The 23,624-nt window shown below is 38.5% G+C and overlaps 1 protein-coding gene across 2 annotated transcripts in view; it reads right to left on the reverse strand.

The window, feature by feature from the left end:
- The window catches only part of Msh2 (mutS homolog 2), an 80,676-nt gene that overhangs the window by 10,009 nt on the left and 47,043 nt on the right, over nt 1-23,624 (reverse strand). For both annotated transcript variants that reach the window (XM_004839408.3, XM_087216419.1), the window contains 4 exons: nt 22,335-22,444; nt 5,822-5,945; nt 3,019-3,169; nt 692-789 (listed from right to left, as the gene is read on the reverse strand). In XM_004839408.3, the coding sequence (XP_004839465.1) occupies nt 692-789; nt 3,019-3,169; nt 5,822-5,945; nt 22,335-22,444 (483 nt within the window). The remainder of the gene's footprint in view (nt 1-691; nt 790-3,018; nt 3,170-5,821; nt 5,946-22,334; nt 22,445-23,624) is intronic.

Genomic DNA, 23,624 nt, shown 5'->3' on the forward strand with positions numbered 1-23,624 from the left:
AAACCCAAGACTGCGTATGCTATACAGTGTTCTACTACTGAGCTACATTACATCCCCCGCCCTTCTAAGTACTGTAGTTGGAAACTAACAATTTCAACTTATCAAGGACAGGATTCTAACTCTTCTAAAAAAGCACCTTAATTGAGAGTCTGGACAGCCGTTAGCATTTCACATCATGTGGTACATTAACAGCAACATCAAGAAGTACATAATGTCATTTGTCCCCTGACTAGCAACACTAACCTTAATCACCTGGTCATTTCTGAAAAGGAAAATAAAGGTTAAAGTGAATATACACAGGGTGGGAGCCTTATTTTTTAGCTCACCATACTGCCACTGTCCTGTGCTAAAGATACATTTCTCCCATTCTAAAAGCAATACCATAATGCAGTCATGCTGTTCCTTTAAATTACAATGATTTCAAATGGTAGACCCAAAATGGACTCTGAGAACCTACAAAACAGCATCCAGAACCCAAAATAGCTCAGCCTTGGGAATAATTTATGTTTGCTTTTTACCGATGCTTATTTCTATAACCTACAGCAAGAACCCACAGACAATGACTTAAAAAAAAAAAAATTCACACCGCAAAACAAAACACTCTTTATATATATATATCCTGATGCTTTTTCTATTAGTAAAAAGCAGGTCATACTCAGAACATTTAATATATAGGTTCTATTAAGTTTACCTGAAGATATATTGACAATTTCTTTAACAATGGCATCCTGGGCTTCTTCATACTCGCCTTTATTTTTAGTATATTCTTCATTCAAAGAGGACAACTTACTGCAAATCAAGATAATGGTGTTATTAAAAATATCAAAATATCTACTAAAAGTAATGTGCATTACACAAAACATATCCAAAGTATTTGTCCAATCAACCATCAAAATGATGGTAATTAAAAATGGAAATACAAAGTAAGGTAGAAATGTGACTAGAAGGGCCGGGGATTTAGCTCAGTGGTTTCGTTGCCTGCTGCACAAGCGCAAGGACCCGAGTTCGATCCCTGGTACCAAAAAAAAAAAAAAAAGAAAGAAAAAGAAATGTGACTAGAATTCAGTTCATTAATGTCCTTTTGTGCTTTTTGGAATAGCACACTGGTACTATTATTGGTATGACAATGATTCCCTTTGATTACAATTCTGATCTGCGACCTTTTATAAAATATTTAAATAGAACCCTTATTTATGATGGAGGGCATCCTTCTTAAAAAAACATATACTTAGTTTTTCTCATTTCTGTAGCAAAACTGTCTTTTCATACTGAAAGCTCAAAGAGGGAAATGTTTTTTGAAAATTAAATCTTAAATAATCCAAAAAAAATTACAGCTTAAAATAAAAATAACTAAGATGAGAATAAAACAAGAGGGAAAACATTCACTAACATCAAAAGCAATGAAATCAAGATGAACAAAAAGAAGGGACAGAGAGGTAAGGGGCAAGAGGGGAAAGTAAGTATCCAAAGTGGGAGGGAGGCAGTTACCCAACACAATGCCTATGAGCTTGGTCCACAGCACAGCAGACATGCATAGTTCAAGAACAGTGCAGGGGCAAGAAATAGCACAAAAAAGACAACTGTGAAACAGGCAAGTGGGAAGAATTAAAGGAAGAAAAGCAAGAGGCAAATACATTAGAAAGTGGGACCAGGATATGAAGGGATGAGCTACAAGACAGAAAAGCAAGGTAGATGGAGTCCAAATTATAAAGGCTATAATAAACAGTTGCAATTTTATTCATGTCAGGCACTGGAGGCTTTTAAGAAAAATGGCTGTGTGTGTGTGACTATTATATGATCACAGAGTTAAATACAACATTCAATATGTTCACAAAATCAAGGAATGAAAGAAGTTTACAACTTTTGTGCCATGTGGATGGGTCAGTCCAATCTCATTTATGTATGTTAGAACTGATTTGAATGTTAGAACTTATTTACCAAAAATTTTGTCTTATATAAGCTACATATGTACATTTCTTGAACTAGGAGTGATATGCTGGAAAAACAACAGAACTAGATTTGGCAACAGAAGATACAGGTTTTTAGTATCACTGATACTAGCTATTTAACCCCTAGGAATTGAAATCTCAATTTCAAAAAGTTATAAGGAACAAACTTAAATAAACTGTTTTCATCATTAGCGCGTCTAAGCACCCAGAACAATGTCTGCACCCAACAGACAGTCACAGTGCTTGTTAAATAAAAGGATGAACCGGGAGTCTTGGCTTATAAATGCCCTGCACCAGGAATAGTAAGGAGGGGTGAGACAGAGTAGGCCAGACCATAGGTTCTAAACAGCAAAGGAGAAAAGACAAATGCCACCCCTCAGTAAATCACTGATTTTTAAAAATAATTTTTTCTTTAATCTATAAATAACTTGCACCAGGAACTTCCCATGATCACCAAAGGAAAAGGCAGAATAAAACTGGTTAACCTTTTTTTCAACATGGTACATGACAAAAAAGCTGTGGCTGACTTAAGGCTGGTAGTTATCTCCCTAAACTAATTTACAGATAACAGAAGAATTTTTTAAAATTTAATAAACAGCAACAAATTTTTCTTAGAAAAAATAAACAGATCAAAATAAGTAAGGCAGAGTCATGGGGAGGAACTAGATCTAATGAATATGGAAATGTAATATAAAATAAGAAATGCAATCTATTTTGTATTTATAAAAGAATAGTGAGATAGGGCCGGGGATTTAGCTCAGCAAGCGAAGGACCTGAGTTTGATCCCCAGTACCAAAAAAAAAAAGAATAGTGAGATAGCTAAGGGGAAAAAGAGCAGTCTTAAATAGACCCAAAGTTCCACTTCAGTCAATGAGGTAGAGATGGATTATTTAACAAATGGGTTAGGACATCTGAGCAGTCTTGGGGGGAAAAAGTTGGATATTACCCAATGCCTTATATGAATGAATGATATATAAGATAAAATCCCCTTTCTCATAGAACATCTACATTTCACCAGAGAGGCCATGGAACTACTACAGGTTTTAAAATACAATATAGATGTGCAAACCTGTTGGTAAATTTAACACCATTCTTCTGGATATCCACAGTACTAAAGTTTTTATTGTTACGAAGGACTTTTTCTTCCTTACAGGTTACACGAAAGTAATAGCCAAACTGTCCACTGGAATCCAATTTAATCTGCTTGCCAGGATCCAATCCTTCATGATCAGGAAGAAAATAAGGATGTCATAAATGTCTACAGTCATTTTTCAATGTAAGTGTTCAAAATCAGTGAATCTAAAGAGTGAAATGCATACTTTTATTCCACAACAGCATACTGGAAATTAATGGGCTCTATCTAGGGAAAAGATTCAAATCCCACTTAGGGCCTGGGATGTCGCTCAGCAGTATAGCACTTGCCTACCATGCAAGAGCCCTTGGGTTCAATCCCTAGTACCACAAAACAGCCAACCAACCATGAACTACGTGAAGTACACTACCTGTGAAGTCCTAACACTCTCTTTTGGCATGAGCTTTGGATAGAGGCTGCAGAGCCCCAGCGCAGGGCAGTGCAGTCCCACAGCAGTGGGCACATGAAGATGGTATAAGGTATGGGCACCCACCTGTGTAGTCACACAGGAGGATTCTTAACAAAAGCCTTTTAGAACTAATTAGGGTATGATTAAAGTGACCACATGCAATTTCCAAACAGAAACTTGAGATGCTGACAATGAAAACTGTTACATATAAAAACTTCACAAGTTGGGCTGGGGATTTAGCTCAGTGGTTCCGCCGCCTGCCTTGCAAGTGCAAGGACCCGAGTTCGATCCCCGGTACCATAAAAAAAAAACTTCACAAGCAAAAATCTTGACAGCTAAGATTTTTCAACTTTAATAATTATGTCCTTTCCTCATAATTTCATTCACCATGTTCTTTAGACCACAAAGTAGAAGAGAAAAATAATATCTACAAATTTATTTGCTGAAGAACAGCAACTGAATCATAGTAGTGGCAAACAATTCAAGACAGACTTCACTTAACAAACCACACAGCACAGGAATTACACTTCCAGGCTGTATGCACAGAAACCGACAGACCAACCTAAGCCAAGGGGATTTGCTGGAAGGTTATTGGGAGCTCTTGGTATTGTAGACAGCTAAGTTAGTTAGAGATATTACAGCTGCTTCTACGGGGCTGGGCCTGCAGCATGAAGGACAATTGTGGCCCAAGACACATTCACTGAAGGCCAGAATTGTAAAAGGAGAGAAACTACACACCCTTGTGCTTCCCCTGGGGATAAATAGCAGTGATTGATATTCTAAATAGGTATCAATGACCTGGGTGGGGGGTCAAGGTCTTAACCCAGCCTCTCCAGGAAATATCCCTGACCTACTCTTACTGAAAATCCTTGTACGTTTACTCTGTGACTTGCTTCCCAATTGGACCACCATTACCTAAGTGACTATGCTTGTAACCTTAATGGATGTTCATGGCTGTGGCCCATGTTGTATCCACATAGGTTTCACCCTATAAAACTTGTCTGTAAAGTGGGGTCTTTGGCTACCCACTCAGGATACCACCTGCCCTTTAGGAGCTTTCCTATCAAAAATATCTTCCTTTTAACCACAACAAAGACAGACTTCACTTGACCGGGGAGGAAAAGCACAGTACAGACCCATGCAGAAACAAAATCAGACTGATTCCAATAAAGGACTCTCAAAATGTTGCAAGGAGAGCAGTAGTTTACTGTGAAAGACTGCAATCGGGCTATGTCTCAAACCAAAGGACCACTCCTGAGGGTGCAAGAGGCTGCTGCCCAGCGTGCATTTCAGTGTCTTGTTAACAGCAGCACTTCTAAGCATAAGACACAACAGGACTGTGTTTACAAAAATAGCTACACTTGTGTATTTTTAACTCCTTGACAACCACTTTATTTAAACGGGCTTATGTCCTCAAAGTACAGAGATTATTACCTGTTAATTTTATTCCCCCTCTGAACGCTAAAGACCAGAGAAATTAAATATCTTGTAAAAAGCTTTACAAAGAAGTTTCCAAACCAAAACTTGCTTTCCAATTCCTGGTGTAATGCTTCTTATACTATATTCAGTGTCTTCTGGTGCTGGGGATTAAGCCCAGGGCCTCAACATGCTAGGCAAGCACTCTACTGCTGAACTCCAACCCCAACCCCAGTGTTTCCTTTTCATGTTGAATGCTGTTCATGTTGCTTTCAAAAGAATTTTTAATAAAACAAACTCATGTAATTCTAAAATGGAATTAAATTTAAGTTTAAAAACATATACTTATTCAGCAAGACAGACCAATAAGCAATTAATATAACAAAAGAAAAATTTTCAACCAAATTAATATACTATGAATCTGTAGGTACTTTTAACTTCTTAGTAAGTAAAATTCAATACCTTCAACTCCACTTACTTAAACTCTTGAAGTCCTAATATCCTTAGCTATGAAATGAGGAAGATGGACTTCAACAGCTTTAAGGCAAAGGGGAAAACATTTTTTTTGTGGGTACCCGAGACTGCACTGAACTATATTCCCAGCCCATTTTTCACTACTTTAATTTTGAGACAGGGTCTAGCTAAATCACCCCGGCATGGTTTGAACTTGAAATTCTCCTGTCTCAGCCTTACAGAGTGCTGGGATTACATGTGTGCACGATCACTCCCAGCTTGGGTGTGACATTAAATAAACAAACAAACAAACAAAACAAAACAAAAACACAAGGTCTTATTTATAGATAGCATGCATAATGAGCCTCTTGAGCAATTTCCATTTAGCAGGGAATGCACTGTGGACTCTGTGGACTCCTGTAGACAAAAGAATTATTCAAACCTCGAATGACCCATTCCTACCGAGGTCATGAGCTGCACTTATCAATGTGGACTGCATCTTCTTTTCCAAGTCATCCATTACTTCTCTCAATTCACTCAGATTAGGATCAAAGGAAGGTTTTACAAGGAATTCATGATTTTCCACCTATAAATACAGAGAAGAGTAACTAAATTATATAAATAATGGGTAAAGATAGAAATTGTGAAGCAAACATTTTCGTTTTCTTCTACCTCCTACCCTCTTTTGGGGGGAGGATAGTCCTAGGGAGTGAACCCAGGACCTGTGGTTTGAGCTATACAGCCTCAGCTTTCTTTAAAAATCTTTTTCCTGGGCCGGGGATTTGGCTCAGTGGTTTCGTCGCCTGCTGGGCAAGCACAAGGACCTGAGTTCGATCCCCGGTACCAAAAACAAAACAAAAAAATATCTTTTTCCTTTAAATTTTGAGAGAGGGTATCACCTAAATCACCCAAACTGAGCTCAAACTTGCAATCTTCTTGCCTTAGCTTCCAGAGTGCTGGGATTACAGGCAGGCACCACCATGCTTGGCATATCTATAGAATTTAAATTTGGCATATCTATATTTTAACTTGGCTACTGTTTTGAGTTCAATGATTTATTACCTATAAATTAGTCATAACTATTAAAGAACTTCTCCTTATTTATTTATTTATTTTTGGTACCGGGGCTCAAACTCGGGACCTTGCACTTGCAAGGCAGGGGCTGGAACCACTAAGCTAAATCCCTGTCCCCAAGAACTTCTATTTATTAAGAGGTGTAAAGTTCTATTTATTAGGTCCTAGAGTTCTAGATGTACAAAGATTCATATTAAGTAGATAGTGTTCATGATGCATATGCCAACAGTATTCTTTATTCCTATTTCCCCTAAATATAACTAAATAATGTCTGATGTTCAAAACCTGTAATAGAATGTGAGGCTTTACTACAACCAAATATCCATCTTAAGGATATCAAAAAATGGGGCCGGGATTTAGCTCAGTGGTTCCACTGCCTGCCTTGCAAGCGCAGGGTCACGAGTTTCATCCCCGGTACAAAAAAAAAATATATCAAAATATTAGCCAAGTGTGGTGCCGCATGCCTATAATCCCAGCACTCAGGGGGCTCAGGCAGGAGGATCACTGTCAATTCGGGGAGCCCTGGGGATGGAACCCAAGCCCTTCGAATGTAAGCAAGCACTCTACCACTGAGCTACATCACCAGCCCTAGAATGTTTTTCTTTAAACTAAAGGTTCATCAAGCTCCCATGATTTAAAAACACACTCTTAAGAGGGCAACACACCCCTGTAATCCCAGCACTCTGGGAGGCTGAGGCAGGACAATTCAATACTACCCAGGGCTACTTGGAAACCCTATCACAAAAAAGCAAAAAATCACCATTACCTTTTGTGTACTTTTTTTTATTAAATTCTTACCAGAATTACCATAATGAAAAACAGATCTCATTTACAACAGCAAAAACATACAAAAAATATGTAAAAACAAAATCATTATACAGGCTCTTTATAAAGACAATCTATTGGAAAATTTAAAAGAACTGCACAGTGAAGAGTTAAAATAAGAAGAGAAAACTAAATCAAATGTTAATAGTTCTTCGTGCCCAGTAATTGCTCAACAGGAATCCTTTTTTGAAACAATGATTAAAATTTAAACAAAATTATAAAAGATCATTAAGAAGAATGAAGTCTATCTTTGCTAGGCATTAAAAACTATTAAACAGACAATTACATATAAAAGCTTATTATGAGAGTGAGTCAGTTTTCTAAAACAAGATGACAAAAATATATTCAGTAGAAGAGGTTGAGATAAATTGCTCCTAATTAGTATCCACTTAATCAGAGTACATATTCACATACCTAAAGTGAACTGCACAAAGAACAAGGAATTAAAATCAAATCACAGATAGCTAGCAAAAAAGAGAATAAAATATTTAAACCAACAAAATAAAAGTAGACACAACTTTGGGAGGCTGAGGCAGGAGGATCACCGTGAGTTCGAGGTCAGCCTGAGCTACATAGTGAGTTCAAGACCAGCCTGAACTACACAGCAAGACCCTCTCTTAAAAAACCAAAAGTAGACTCAACTATTTAATAAGCCCCTTAAACTCAGGTGAGGAAATAAGTAGTAAGGTAACCCACAGAGAAGTACTCTAATGATAAAGGACATGAATATTGAAGCACCTTGAAATATTATTCTATAGCTATCTCCTTGCAGGCAGTGAGTCTACTTTAGCTTTAATTAAATTAAATTTCATTCATTTACTTATTTTTCTGGTACCAGGGATTGAGCTCAGGGCCTAAATCCCTTGCCCTTCAGCCTTTTTTTTTTTTTTTAAAAAAAGAAAAAGCCACCACCAAATGCTAGTAAGGCTTCAGTGAAATACGTATATTCATTCACATTTAGTGAGAATCTAAGTTGGTGTAACTTTTAAAATTGGAAAAAAGCAATATACAATGAGTCGCAGATATGAGTTATACTATTTGACAGCGATTCTACTCCTAGAAATTCAATCCAAGGAAATAATACAATAGAAGCAAAATGACACAGGGCTGGATAAAACCTCTGCAGATTTATCTGTTATAGCAAACACTGAAGGAAGAATAAAACACAATATTTGACAATGGTTTATCAGTAGAATAGAATGTGGTTAATTAGATAATAAAGATTACCTAGAATCAAGGACCAAGGCTTATAATTGCAGGTGAAAAACGATGCTAAAATGGTGAATTGAAACTACAGTGGTGTCTTGGTTCACAAACTTGATTTTTTCCCTATAAGGTCAACATTGAACTTAACCACTGAATTTGATTCAGTTCTCATCCAACTTGGTTTGCAAACAGAATCATGGAAAGAATCAAGTTCCTGAACCGAGGCACCACCTGTATGCTACAGGACTCAAGCCCGGGCCAAGTTTCTACTCTCACCCTCATCTTCCACAAAATCAACAGTGAGTCATCAAAACCCTGAGAATTGTCACTAATAATCCAAATCTGGAGAGAAGAGAATTGAGTGGGCATCTTTACATTTATTTTTTTTCTCCGGTAGAAAATATTATTTTGAAAGGGCTGCTAGGGAGATCCAAGTAAAAGAAGGGAAAAGTGAACAACGAGGCTCTAACTTACTAAATAAATACTCATTTAAGGGCGATGCAACAAATTGGGGTTCCTTCAGCAACAAATCACCCCCTCCAAACAATCTTGGATAAGAATACTGTCCAACTAGGTATTCTAGCTTACTACAGCAGTACTCTACAAACCTACCCTCTGATCTTTACTAGCTGCCTTTCCAATAGTACTACCTGCCTGAGAACTAGAAAGGCCCTGTCAGTGTATCAGGCTACACAAAAAGAGACAGGACAAAAGAAACAGGCTTGAAGCTCAAAGAATGGGATGGTGAAACCAGAAAACAAGACGAAAAGAATGAGGATAGTAAGTTAGGCCTTAAGCAGCATCATTAAAGAATTAATAAATACAACATAGCAAAGAAAAAATTCTTTTGAAATCAAATTGCCTGTTCTGATCAGAGAATAAAGATTTGATATAATCACAGAGAAGGTACATCAAAGATGTAAGGATTAAAGTAATTAGAAAAGAGAAAATAAATATAGAAGCCAGTAGGTATCTCTTTTTTATAGTTGCTATTTTCCTTTTGGTTTTGTGAGTCAGGGTCTCATTAAGTGGCTCTCGCTCACCTCGAACTCATGATGCTCCTGCCTCAGCCTCACAAAGGCTGGGCTTATAGGCCTGAGTCACCATGTGCTACTAGATATCTTTAATAATCACAAAGCTCTACGATCCTAGAAATAGTAGATAAATATTATAAGCCGTTTTCTAAATAAATGTACAAGTGAGTTGAGAAAACTACAGCTCCGAGCCCTTATACAAAGCAGAGTATGATACTGCAGAAAGCTAGAAGGACAATTTTTTTAATCCACTTTTCAATAAATGGCAGTTTAAGGGAAACCTGCCTTCATCAGCCTGTGGGACTGTATGATTCAAAATTCAATTACTCCCCTAGCCTCTGTTGTGTTTAAAATTAATGGTTAAAATGTGCTTGTTAGTTCTGGGATAGTAGATAAAATCTGTAGCAAAACAAAGTTCCTAAGTAACTTATTCAACCCCTTGTTTGGCCGGAGAACGAATGTTCCTGGACCCACTGTCGATAGAACAATCCATCAATATGTCTGCTGACCATCAGTACGTGAAGGTCGTGACCATATGGTCGTGACCATTACTGTGTGGGTCTGCTGACCATCAGTACGTGACAGTCGACCACTAAACTTTGTTCTTTTTTTTTTGTACATCTACATGTTAAACTCCCCCTCAATCCCCTATAAAACAGCCTCGGACTCTGAGCCAGTTGCCTCTCTTAGCTACTTTGCTTTGCGAGTGCCGTCTGGCCAGATTAATAAAGGTCTGTTTTATTTTCCAACTTGTCCGGTGTGTTCCTTCCCGCGTGTTCGTCGCTGCAGTCAGCTCCTCGGAGCGTTTGGTAAGGCCCTCGGTCTTACAGCCTGGGGCTTTGGGGAAGGACGGATGGGGCAGGATCTTCTCGCTGCCAATTTGTGAGTAAAAATCTACCAACATCAGGGATGGGTTTCAAATATCTACCATCTGTGCTGCAGTTAAAAAGGATGCTAGTTGCTAGCTTTTTCTATTATGCCCTCCTTCCACAATGTGTAGAACTGAACATTTTTAGTAGGGCACATAAACAACAACAAAGACTACATTTCCCAGCTATCCTTGCAGCTAGGTTTAAGCTTCTGAGTAAACTCTGACCAACAGAATGTGAGCAGAAATGATGTGTACCACTTCCAGAGCGTGTGGTCTTCTCCTTTGGCCCTCCTATTGGCTGGAATGAAGTTCAAGTGAAGATCACCCTGTACTCTGAAGTGGAGGGCAAAGGAACAAGGGAGGAGCCTAGTCCCAGACAGAGGAGCTGCCTGCCTACCTGCCAGCATGGTGCTGGGGACTTTTAGGATAAAAACTAAACCTCTAATCTTGCTTACACTGCTATTATCTATCCAGGATTTTCCTTCTAGGAGCTGGATCTTCACAAGAATAAATCTGGAAAGCTCCAGGATGAGAAGCAAACAATCTTCCTAGCCAGGTATGGTGGCACATGCCCATAATCCCAGCTAATGTAGAGGCTGAGACAGAAGGATCACAAATTTCAGGGCAGTCTGGGCAACTCAGTGAGACCCTCTCTCAAACCATCTCTTAATAGGAGGATAACAGGGATAGGGGTGCAGGTCAGTGGTAGAATGCTTGCCTCATAATGCTTGCCCCAGTACTAAGACAAAAACAGGTTTTTTTAAACTAATTGTGGGGTGTCTGTCAAAAGCAAAAACATTTTATCTAGGAAGATATGTATGACTTGCCTGTATGATTTGCACAGAATGCAGCTAAACAAGAATTCATAATCTAAACATACAAAAGGAAACAAGCCACCAACAGTAAGACTTCTCCTCCCTGACCTAAAGTAAGATGCAACAGAAACAAGGAGCAGATTAAAACTCAAGAGCTGGAGGTGAGCTCAGTAACAGAGAGTGTGGTCAGCATGAGCAAGGCCCTGAATTTACATCCAGCACCAAATACAAACAAGCAAACAAATACCACCCCTAGATTTAGATATGGAATAAATAAGTATGTTTAAACATTTAAAGACGTATGAGACAACTACTTTAAAAAAAACCCAGGTAAGCAATTGAACCCAGTAACTTTCATAAATAAAAAATGTAATTGCTGGGGTTTGGGGTGGAAGAACTGATGGACTGACTAGTTAAACAACAGAGCTGAAGAGACTCAGTGAACCAAAACATCTGAAGTAATCACAAAGACAGCAGCACCGGGACACAGGGCAGAAAAGTCTAACATATGTCCATTCCTAGTTTTACTTTAGTTTGTTTGTTTTTTGGTACTGGGGATCGAACTCGGGACCTTGCGGTTACGAGGCAGGCGGCGGAACCACTGAGCTAAATCCTCTGCCCAGGAACACAATATTCTAAGAGATAATGATTGGTAATTTTCCAGAATTGGTCTAACACAGGAATTCTGTTATTAAGAAAATATAGTAAACCCAAAAGAGAGAGAGTGTGGGTAGAATTCTACCTTGGGACACAGAGAAGCAAAAGTAATCCATTTCTGGAACTAAGACCTTTAAACCTTAATAATGAAACCAAAGCACAGCACAAGGAGATCTTAAAGGTAATAAGGAAAAATAACTCTCAACCAAGAGTTGTATACCCAGATAAAGCATCCCTTAAGAAAAAGCTGAAATGTAGACATTTTAAAGCAAACAAAATGACACCAATAGACCTCCAACAAAGAATATTCGGATCTAAATTCAACACTGTACAGAACAGAGACCTGAGGCACTCAAAAGTAGGACTAAAACACTGGCCAATAATGAAGAAATGCAACTTGTTCTTAAATATCTTTTTCAGGATAAGTAAAAAGCTACTCATAGGCTTCTTTTCTTTCTTTCTTTTTGATTTTTTGAGACAGGGTCTTACTACGTAGTTCAGGCTGCCCTCAAATTTGTGGCAATCCTCTTGCCTCAGCCTCTTGAATGCCAGGATTACAGGTATGTGCCACCATGCTCAGCTATTGATAGGTTTTTGACTTTGAAGAGTTAAGTGTTCACACCTTTAAAAAAAAATATGCAGGCCAGGGATTTAGCTCAGTGGTTCTGCCACTTGCCTTGCAAGCCCAAGGTCCCGAGTTCAATCCCTGGTACCAAAAAAAAAATATGTGGATACAAAATTCAGTAGCACAGCTGAATACAAAGTCAACACTCAAAAATCAATAACATTCCTGTATACAAATAAATGACTAAGAGAATTTAGGGAAACAACTAACACCTTTCACAATAGCATCCAAAAAACTGAAATACCTAGGAATTTAACAAAAAAGACCTTTACATGGAAAACTATAGTACTCTGAAAAAGGAGATCAAGAACATATCAGAAAATGGAAAGATATCTTTTGTTCTTGGGTAGGAAGAACCAATATAGTGAAAATAGTCATACTTCCAAAACTACTATACAGATTTAATGCAATCCAGATCAAAACACCAATAGCATATCTCACAGAATTAAAATAATCCTAAAATTCACTTGGAACCAGAAGAGATCTAGAATAAATAGCCAAAAGCAATTCTGGGCAACAAATGCAAGGCAGGGGGCATCACAATCCCCCAACCTGAAATTATGCTTCAAAGACACTGTGACTGGGCCGGGGATTTAGCTCAGTGGTTTCGCCACCTGCTGCGCAAGCGTAAGGACCTGAGTTCAATCCCCAGTACCAAAAAGAAAAACAAAAAGAAGAAGAAGGAGAGAAAACAGAAAACAGGTCTAGAACCAAAGACATTGTGATAAAAACAGAATGAGAGGGCCGGGGATTTAGCTCAGTGGTTCCACTGTTTGCCCCGCAAGCACAAGGACCCAAGTTTGATCCCCAGTACCAAAAAGAAAAAAAAAAACCAGAATGGTACTGGCAAAAAAAGACCTGAGGATCAATGGAACAGATTAGAAAATGCAGAAACAACTCCAGGTATACAAGGCACCTTATCTTTGACAAAGGAGGCAAACACCTTCACTGGAAGAAAGGTAGCCTCTTTAATAAATAGTTCTGGAAAAATTGACTTCCCACATGCCAAAGATTAAAACTAGATGTAAATCTCACCATGTATTAAACTAAAATCAAAATGGGTCAAAAATCTAAATATTAAAACAGAAACACTAAAACTGCTGGAAGATAGAATATGTAGAATTCTTGAAGACTTTGGTGTAGGTAAAAGACTTAGGAACAAAACCCCAATCATAGAGAAAAGATCACAAAGAATCAACAACTTGGATCTCATTTTATTAAAAAGCATTTGCAAAGCAAAAGAAACCACTAACCGAATGAAGAGACAACCCTAAGTGTGGGAAAAAATTTTACCAGCTGTTTCTCAAAGGTCTAATTATCTAGGATATATAAAGAACTGAAAGAAAAGAAAGAAAAAAAAGAAAGAAATCAGACCCCTCCCCCAAATTTAAAGACTCAATCCAAAAATGGGCATCTGAAATGAATAGGCACATCTCAGATGAAGAAGTAGAAACACCAAATAAATGTATGAAAAAATATTCAACATCACTGGTCACTGAGAGATGCAAATTAAAACGACTCTGAGATTCCATCTCACTCCAGAAAGAAAGGCTATTACCAAGAAATCAACTAACACATGATGGCAACTACATCAATTTATGTTATGTAAATTTTACATCAATTTGAAAAACTGATCATGATTTGAGGGTGGGGATTAAAGACACTGCTCATGGATAGACGCAATGATGTCAATTCTCCACTAAACTAACCTTTAGATGCAATTTCAATCACAATACTGACAAGATATTTATAAAGTTGATCAACAGTTCATGCTACAATAAAATATATGAAAATGATTAACAAACACCAATTTCAGGATAACGTGAATTTCCGTGGAAGAGTTTGTACAAACTAGACTGGGTAGCGAGTAGAGTCATTGTATGACAAGTATTTTACAATCTATTTTTTAAAAATTTATGATATCCCCCAAAGAGGAAAGTGGGTAAAAATAAGTGGGTATAGGAAGAAATAAGGCCCAGGAGGGCCAGAGGAAAAGGGAGTTAGCGGAAGAGTACAAAATTAAAAGGGAGAAGCCAGTTTGGTGGCGCACACCTGTAATACCAGTATCTGGGAGGCTGAGGCAAGAGGCTCACAGAGTTTGAGGCCAGCCTGGGGTGGGTACATGGTACATTCAAGGCTGGGCTAAACTATACAGGGAAACCCTGTCTCAAAAACAACAACAAAACTAAATATCTAGGCAGAAAAAGCAAATCACCTGGAGGAATGGTAATAAATCAAAGTGGTAACAGACAATTCATCAATACATAATATCAGAGGATAATGGTATATCACCTTCAAAGTTTAGGAAAATAAACAACTGAATCAAGATTTATTCAAGAACGAAGGTAAAAGACACATACTCTCACATCAAGCACAATTCTAAGACTATAATGAAGGTTAAAATGTGCCAGCCCCCCAAAGCCACTTATCTATGTATTTGTTTGTTGCCATATTGGTGACTGAACCCAGTTCTTTACAGTGAGCTATATCCCCAGCCCTTTGTGTTTTGAGAGGAGTCTTGTTAAATTGCTAGGGTGGGCCTTGAATTTACAATCCTCCTGCCTCAGCCTCCCAGCCAAACATCACCATACCTGGCTAGTATAAAGATCACCTTGAGTTGAAGGCAACTGAGAAACAGCCAACACAGCAGGGACTCTGCCCTCTCCTTAAAATTTCCCTTTGTAAAGATTTTCCTCTGTAAAAGACATGCATACCAAACCTTCCCTATGGTTAGCTGGCCCCCTGGCTAGGTCCCCAGCATTCCCAAACAAAAATAACAACAAAAACCCCAACCCAAGAACAAAAACAAACCTTAGTAAGCAACCCTTATCATACATTTCTTCCTCACATTTCCTACAGTTTAGTGCCCCATAAGTCCAACCCCCTTCCTTCTGCATAGCTACTTCTCCACAATTTGTTGCCCTTTGTTAGAACAGCCTGTTTGTTAGGCCAGAAGTTAAGTACTGGCAGGCCTGGAGACAGGTGGCTGGGAGCTACATGAAGAGCAAAGATCCTTTCCTGCTTTTCACATCACTTTTTTTGTCTGATTTCTGAGGTACATGGTATGTTGAGATTCCCCAAAGTCAGTCCACCCCAGCCTAGGTCTCCATTAACAATGCAGGCAACACATAGGTGACACAGTCGCATGTGACTGGATGGCTAAATGCTTGACTTTGACAGCAAGGAATTAATATTGTTCAAAATTTAAAACATGTCATTTAAAGAAATCTCCAATCTCATTTTTTTTCTAACTTAATTTCTTTTCTTTTCATTTTTTGGTTTGTTGAGACAGGGTCTCACTATGTAGCCTTGAACTCTATGTAGCCCAGGCTAACTCTGAACTCACAGCAATCCTCCTGCCTCAGCCTCCGGAGTGCTGGGATTAAAGGCCTGTGCCACCATACCCAGCCTTAACTTAATTTCTTTAACCTATATTTTAGAGCATTTTTTCCCTCCTATAGTATCTGCTGTGAAAAAAAAAAATCATTTATTTGAAGTTGAACAGTTCCTTTGATAAATTTTTATTTTTGGTTAGTCAAGTAACATTAAACTGAATTCTTTTAAAATTAGAAATAACATCCACAATATGAGCTCCTTGCTTTAATATATCTACCATCTATCTGCACATACCTTAAAAAGATCTTTACCTACTTCTCAACAGGGGACACCTCTGGCATTCTGAATGGAACAATACTTTGCTGTAAGGGACTAAACCTGGAATTCAACCACATTCCTGGATCCTACCTAGTAAAAGGCAGGCATAATCATACAAATTTTAAAGACCTGTCCTCAAAACCCTCAACACTGCCTGTAGTTGACTTAATGTTAACAAAGGTTATTTCTGGGTGGTAGATGTGGGGATTATTTTTAACTTTCTTCTCTCTCCCTTTCGGAATTATTTGAATTCTTTATAACTATGTATTCATTTTACTACAACAGTGTTCTAGAATCTATAATTTGTTATAAAAAGAATGACTTTTAAAGCCAGCATGTAAATTAATTCTAGACAGGTAGCATATGAATAGTACCTGATAAGACAGAATTCTGATATGTCCTAAACTTCATTATAAGGAGTAGGGAAGGAAGGGATGAGAGCAGGGACAGGTGAATCAGCTAACAAGTTCTGGAGGTGGGGGGAGGATTTTATAATCTGTAATTCAAATCCCATCACAACCCCCTTGATCAGTGATGGGGAACCTTTTAGAGCTTTCAATAATAACAAATAGCCAGCTGTGGCATGTGTGCCATTGCTTTGCCACCACTGCCCTAGCTAAATAGATGGTCTTTTTTTTTCTTTTTGGTACTGGGAATCGAACTCAGGACCTTGTGCTTGCGAGGCAGGCGGCAGAACCACTGAGCTAAATCCTCGGCCCCGATAGATGCTTTTTTCATCTTGCTAACAACCTCAAGCAATCCAAAAGCAACAATTACTTTTCTACGAATTGTCCTATCTCAAAGCTTTCCCTGCTTCTCGTGTTCCTGCCTCTCTCATCTACAGCCAATATAAGTTCAATGGAAAGAACTTATGTTTCCCTTCTCCAAAATTTCATTTAAAAAAGCTCTTAGCTCTGGTCCAGTAGACATTTCCCAACTGTAACCTACCTCTGCTGCTGGGAGTGAAGGGATTTGTGCCTGAACCTGGTCTTTTCTGGCTGGCATCTGTAACAAACAGCTCCATAAACTTTTTTATTTCAGAGATTCTTCACCAAGAGTTTTGGTTTAACATGCCTCCCTTTTTATATTTTTATACTGTTTTCATTTCTGAGAACAAATATCGTAAAGCACTTATGTATACCACCTTTACAACTTACATATTCTCACACAATGACATCACATCACATCAGGACTATGCAATTCTGGCTTTTAAAAAAATGATCTTATTCTTCTCATCTCAATATTTTCAATAAAGAATTATTACTTTTCCAGTAATAAGACAACAATAAAACATGTGAAACCTAATATTCAAAGATGGTCCAATTACAGCATAAATTTCACTGAATTGGCCAATCGAAAAGAAATTATTTATTTTTTTGAAAACTCATTGTCTTCTTTGAATCTTATATCTTGGGGTGATTTGAGTTATATTTATTTCAAAAATATAAAAAATTTTATAGGATTTATGGAAAGCAGCTACAAAAGCATCTGAAACAGTATACACACAACTAAATCTAAGGGGTATGGTGGTGGTGGTCATCAAGCCACTCATGCAAATGACTTAACCTTCACCACATGAACTCCTAAATGCACAGCTGGAAAACAGTGAGGGTTTCAGAAATTTTCCATGAAACAACTGGTATTCCCCAGAGATTTCCTCAAAGTGTTTCTGAATCATGTAATTTAAATGCTTAAATTCATTACAAATATCTGTGATGACAGTGAAGGGTTGAATTCACTTTCTAACCTGAGACAAGTTTAAAAGTTTGCAAATGAGAATAACAACTATACTAGGTCAACTCCCTGGAGAATCTAGAGTGGGTTTTAACTAAGAATCTAATTTATTAAACAGACTAAATCATACTATAAACCATGGAAGTCTATAGTTATAGGATAGTGTCCCAGAAGACACTGCTGGTGATCTATGCAACAGTTCTCCCCTCCTTCCTCCTTCTATCGTGGTCACAGTGTATCTTCTCCTGCAGGGAAGCAGACTCCTTGGGCAGTCCTGGTTACCTTGGGTCAATCATCCACTGTATTGCCCTGGCAGCAACCACCGTTTACATAGTTCATCCCATCACACAAATAGCAGGACTCTTGCTTGGAATGTTGCTCCAAATGCTACTGGTAGCCAACTTAGGGCCAAAAGGGGAACTCACCTTGGCTGAAATTAAAGTCCCAAAAGGTAGGAACGATCAAGGTGGCTCCTCAGGATGGCTCACTGATTGCCTGGATCAAGCAATGCTAAACAGATCCTAACTTCTCTAGACTCTTAATTACATGAGCTGGAATATACTCAGTTTTGGGTTCTGCAAAAAAGTTCTAAATGATGTAAGTTTAACTTCAAATAGTCTATTTACTCAGAGAAAAAAGTAAAGAAACCTGCAATTTATGTCTTCTTGGCACAGTATTAACATTGAAGGGGTTCAGAATATATGATGCATAATAATTATTTTAAATTGTAGGCATTTGAGAATAGGCTTTTTTATGGCTGTTTCCACCCCTGAATATTCAGATCTGCTTAAAGGAGAGACTCTCAAAAGAACTAATCATAAATGCCTTCTAAGGAGAAGAGAACACTGAAGAGGAAGTAACCATCAAACGTAAACTCACAAAACTATCTCTCTCTCTCTCTCTCCTATTGCTTAAGGGCCCATTTATCTTTCTTGAAAGTCATTTGTTTTCCTGTAAGGGCCTTTTCTTCTCCTCCACTTTCCCCATTAAGATATCAATAGTGTCTATTCCAGCATCCTTTTCTCTTGCTAATTGTCAATTCAATTTGTCCCCAACCACTAAACCTAAAAGAGGGAAGAAAACCTTTATTTCCTGACACGATTAACTAATAAAAATTCTACTTTCAGGTTAAGAAATTGCCAGCTTTTCCATGTGTCTTGTCCAGTTCTTTGTTCAGAACACCAAGGACCTGAAATGAAGCCCCCAAGACTCCCATCCAATAACAAAATGACTTCTTCTTTCCTAGCCTATATCCATCAAACTGCACTGCTTACCCTCCCAGAAGCTACATCCTTCCCAGACACTTACAAAATGTAACAGCATTCTAATCCTATAGCATCATTCAAGAATTACCACTGAAGCCATGTGTGGTGGCATGTGCCTGCTGGTAGTCCCAGCACTCAGGAGGGCTCAGGTAGAAGGATCACTTGAGCCTAAGGAATCTCACACCAACCTAGGCAACGAAGTAAGACCCTGCCTCTAAACAAACAAACAAACACTGACCACTATTTTATAGTTAGGGTAAATTCTAGTTTAGCAGGTATGTTTCAAGTATTTCAGATCAAAGTAAAAAATCCCAGCCCCACAATAGGGAAAGTTAGTACAATGGAGTTTGAGGAAGCATACCTGGCTGTTAATATTGTTTACCTGAAGAGGTAGAAGGAAAAATATCAAGGATGATCACTGACAGAGATCACAATCTGTCACTCCCAAAATGCCAGTCTGGTGGTTTTTTGTTTGTTTTTTGAAACAGGGTCCCCTATGCAGTTCAGCCTTGCCCTAACTCACTATGTAGCCTCCCCTTTAACTCAAAGTGATCTTCCTGGCCCAGCCTACAGAGTGCTGGGATTATAGACATGGGTCACCATGAAGTAGGACTTCCAAGTTTAGACAGTCTATTTCCATGATTCATAAGACACAGTCCTCTTTTAAGGCAAAGTTACTAAACTATCTGCCCTTAGGGGCCGGGAGTTTAGCTCAGCGGTTCCAGCACCTGCCTTGCAAGTTCAAGGTCCCAAGTTCGATCCCCAGTACCAAAACTATCTGCCCTTGTCCTGTTGCAGTAAACTCACTTGAAACATCGTTAGAAAAACCACCCCCTTCAACAAAATACATAAAAGCTGGAACTTCTTTGTTCAATGCTCTTCCTTTGGACAGGAGTCCCTTCAGCGGGTGTACACCTTAAACCTGAAATAAAGTCCTCCTGTCTCTCCGGTCTCCTGGATTCCCGCAACAACCACCCTGGCTCTAAAATGCCACTTTGGCATGAGGATTATTTTGAACTGATGGCAACTAAGAAACAGCAGACACAAGGACTCTGCCCTCCAGCTTTCTGCCTAAAATCAGGGTATTTATTTCCCTTGATGAAGGTGTCCTCTTTCTTCCTCTCCTACCAGAATCAAGGGATCCTTAATCTCCGGAGATTATCAGTGGAGATGACACAAACGTGTGTAAAAACAAACCTTACCAAATAACCCTTTATCTTCCATTAGTCTCCTATATATTTACCTTCTCACAATTTACCACTTGTAGAAATCCAAGCCTCTCTTTTCCTTGTCAGGGAATGTTTTGGTATATTTGCTATTAAGGAGACAAATATCCCAAGGGCTGCCTCTACACTGCCAAAATATTACATGACTTCTTTTCTTCTGATACAGGGTCTTGCTACAGTTCAGGCGCCACCATGCCTGGCATGATGCTCCATTTTCTGTTCCTCTTGGTCTTTTTTGTCTTCTTACTTGAATAGAGTCCAATATGGCCACTCTCTCACTACATGTTCCCGCAGGTGTGACAGCCAGAGGCCAGCGGGTCAGGATTAGAAAGGGGTTCTCTGAAGAGAGCGAGAGTGAGGGAGAAACCACAGGCACACTTACTGCAAGTCCCTGTCCTGTCAGCTCTACTGTCTTTCCATTTGGGAACTACAGAGTGAGCTTATCGGGAAGATAGTGTAAAACACTCAGTTATAGACAGTTATCTTTGTCCTTTTACTTATAGCTGGATCATCACTGAACTAAAACACAAAGAAAGACAACAGCCTTACGACCTTCAAAGCTTACAGACATAAGTACAGTTACATGCATCCTATTATTCTTGCACAATTGCTTTTCAAATCTTCTGTCTTACATCATTAGAAAAACTAAGCTAAAATGCCATTTCTTATTTCTGTGAAACAGTCTTTTAAAAAAAAGAGTAGAACAGTATGATGCGCCAGGCGTGATGGTGCCTGTTATTCCAGTACTTGAGAGGCTGAGGCACAAGGATTGTTGCCCTGAGTTCGAGGCCAGCTTGGGCTACATGGTCAACTCAAGGCCAGCCTGAACTACAAAGTGAGACCCTGCCTCAGACAAAAAAAAACAAACAAAAACAACAAAAACCCAGATGATTCCTGTATATTCCCTTTATTCAGATTCACTAGATAACATTTTGCCACATTTTCTCTTGTGTTTGTGTGTATGCTTGCTTTACAAGGTGTAATAAAAAAATGGTGAATATTAATTTTTTTTTTTAATTTAAAGACACGGGGCGGGGGATTTAGTTCAGTGGTTCTGGCGCCTGCCTTGCAAGCACAAGGTCCTGAGTTCAATCCCCGGTACCAAAAACAAAACAAAACAAAACAAAAAAATTTAAAGACACACTGTAATTAATCCCCCGCAAACTGCTCCTCACTTTAAACACACACATTGTTCTTGCCAAAGATGAGACAAAAAGTACCACTGACGTTGCTGCTAAGTGACATCCAATGGAAAGGCAAGCTTGTAGAAACATTATGGTGTGACCTTATCCACCTTATTCACTGGATCTGGCACTGTGCAAGTGACTGACTTCTGGTTCTTCCTCCAAGTCAAAATGACCATGAAAGGTAAATGTTTTTAATCAATTTGGGACATTGAGGCAGTCATGACAGCACAACTGAAAGACTCTGATAAAAGAGGGCTTCCAGAACTGCTTCAGAAAGTGGCAAGAAAGATGGGATCAGTGTGTCTGAAGTGAGGGGGACTATTTTGAGGAGGAGTAGTGGTAATGTGCCTTTTACTGTAATGAATTTATTTATTTATTTTTAAATTTTTTCCCCAGTACTGGGAATCAAACTCAGACCTTGCACTCGCCAGGCAGGTGCAGAACCGCTGACCTAAATCCCCGGCCCTTGTAATGAATTTTAAAATTTAAACATTTGCTAGGGCCGGGGATTTAGCTCAGTGGCTTCGCCGCCTGCTGTGCAAGCGCAAGGACTCGAGTTCAATCCCTGGTACCAAAAAGAATAAATAAATAAAATAAAATTAAATTAAATTAAATTTAAACATTTGCTGTATCTTTCAATCACACCTCACATACCACAAATCTTAATCTGGCAAAGGTGCCACACAAAACTCTGAAAAATTAAGTAACTGAAAAATTTTCATTTAGAGTTTTTTTGTTTTGTTTTTGGTTGTTCTCCACTTTTCCAAAAGATTCTGTCTGCATTAAACTATTTATTGCATACCTGATCCATATCTAACGTTGTTTCTATCATTTCCTGAAACTTGGAGAAATCAGAACGAAGATCAATAAGAGGAGTCACAAACACTGCCAACAACAATGCCTGGTGTCTTCCTAAGTGAAAGGAAAAATAAAAATAAATAAATAAAAGGTCTCACTTTAAAAATACAAGACTATAGATCACAAAAACTTGAATGAGGTAACAAACATCATTTGATCTAATAAAAAAATCACAAATAGTGCAGCAGGTGTCCAAAGTTTTATTTACTTAGGCGTCTTAATTCAAAATTAGCATTCAATTTATTTTTATAGACATGGGGCTGATGTGATCTAGCACTCAAAGCTTCCTACTAATAAAAACACTGTCCCTCTACCTATCACCTCCCTTATAAGGAGTGTTAAGAGATGTAGAAATGTGACATTAAAACCAAATGAGATTCCCGGTACCAAAAAAAAAAAAAAAAAAAGCCAAATGAATTTCATTTCTTGTGGATCGAATAACCGAAAGTCAAAACCTTTAAGTAAGACCTCCAACTTACCTTGCATTCCAAATTTCCATTAATAACATAGTATTCCAATTAACAGAGGTTAAATCAAGTACTGTATTTACACACCAGAACTCTGCTTAATGAGATTTAAGAGTACACGACAGGGAATTATGTGGGGAGGAGTAGGGGAAGCCACAGAGTGATGGCGTAAGGAACTGAGCAGAGACCCGGTGTCAGTAGCACCTTTGCCACACACTTGCTGCCTTTATCATCTGGAATGTGTTGCTCAGAGTCAAACCCAACAATGCATTACTATTAGTGTAACACAAGGACTTCACTTTTCTGATCTCTGGTCAGTTGGTTGGAGGAATTTTCTAAGTGATCTCTAGCATACTGCATTTTACCCTACAGCAATAATTCCCAAACTTTCTTAACTAAAATAATTTCCAAACTACAGAAATTTCTGTAGTTCTTGATTGAAAAAATGAGGAAAAGCTACTAAGAAGTCGGCAAAATTGCTTTTAAAATTCATGTTTTATTATTAATCACAACAGCATTTACACATATTGAGAAAATAGTTCACATGTGTGAAACATTTAGACAGACTATAAACACTTTGCCCACATAATGTCTGTTGTGCTACAATGCCTGGTTCTTTCTCTCAGTTAGCTTATGTCCTACTGATAAATAGGAGAATGGTGGCAGCAAATCGCAAAAACAGCAATGATTCACAAATTTTTTCTTTCCCAGCCCATTAGCGTTTTCAAAGGATCAAGGGCAAGCTCCAATCCAGAGAGTACAAGCCT

Source organism: Heterocephalus glaber, unplaced genomic scaffold (assembly GCF_053883595.1).
Source record: "Heterocephalus glaber isolate CG9 unplaced genomic scaffold, H.glaber_assembly_v1.0 deba00001457, whole genome shotgun sequence".
NCBI classification, from domain to species: domain Eukaryota; kingdom Metazoa; phylum Chordata; class Mammalia; order Rodentia; family Bathyergidae; genus Heterocephalus; species Heterocephalus glaber.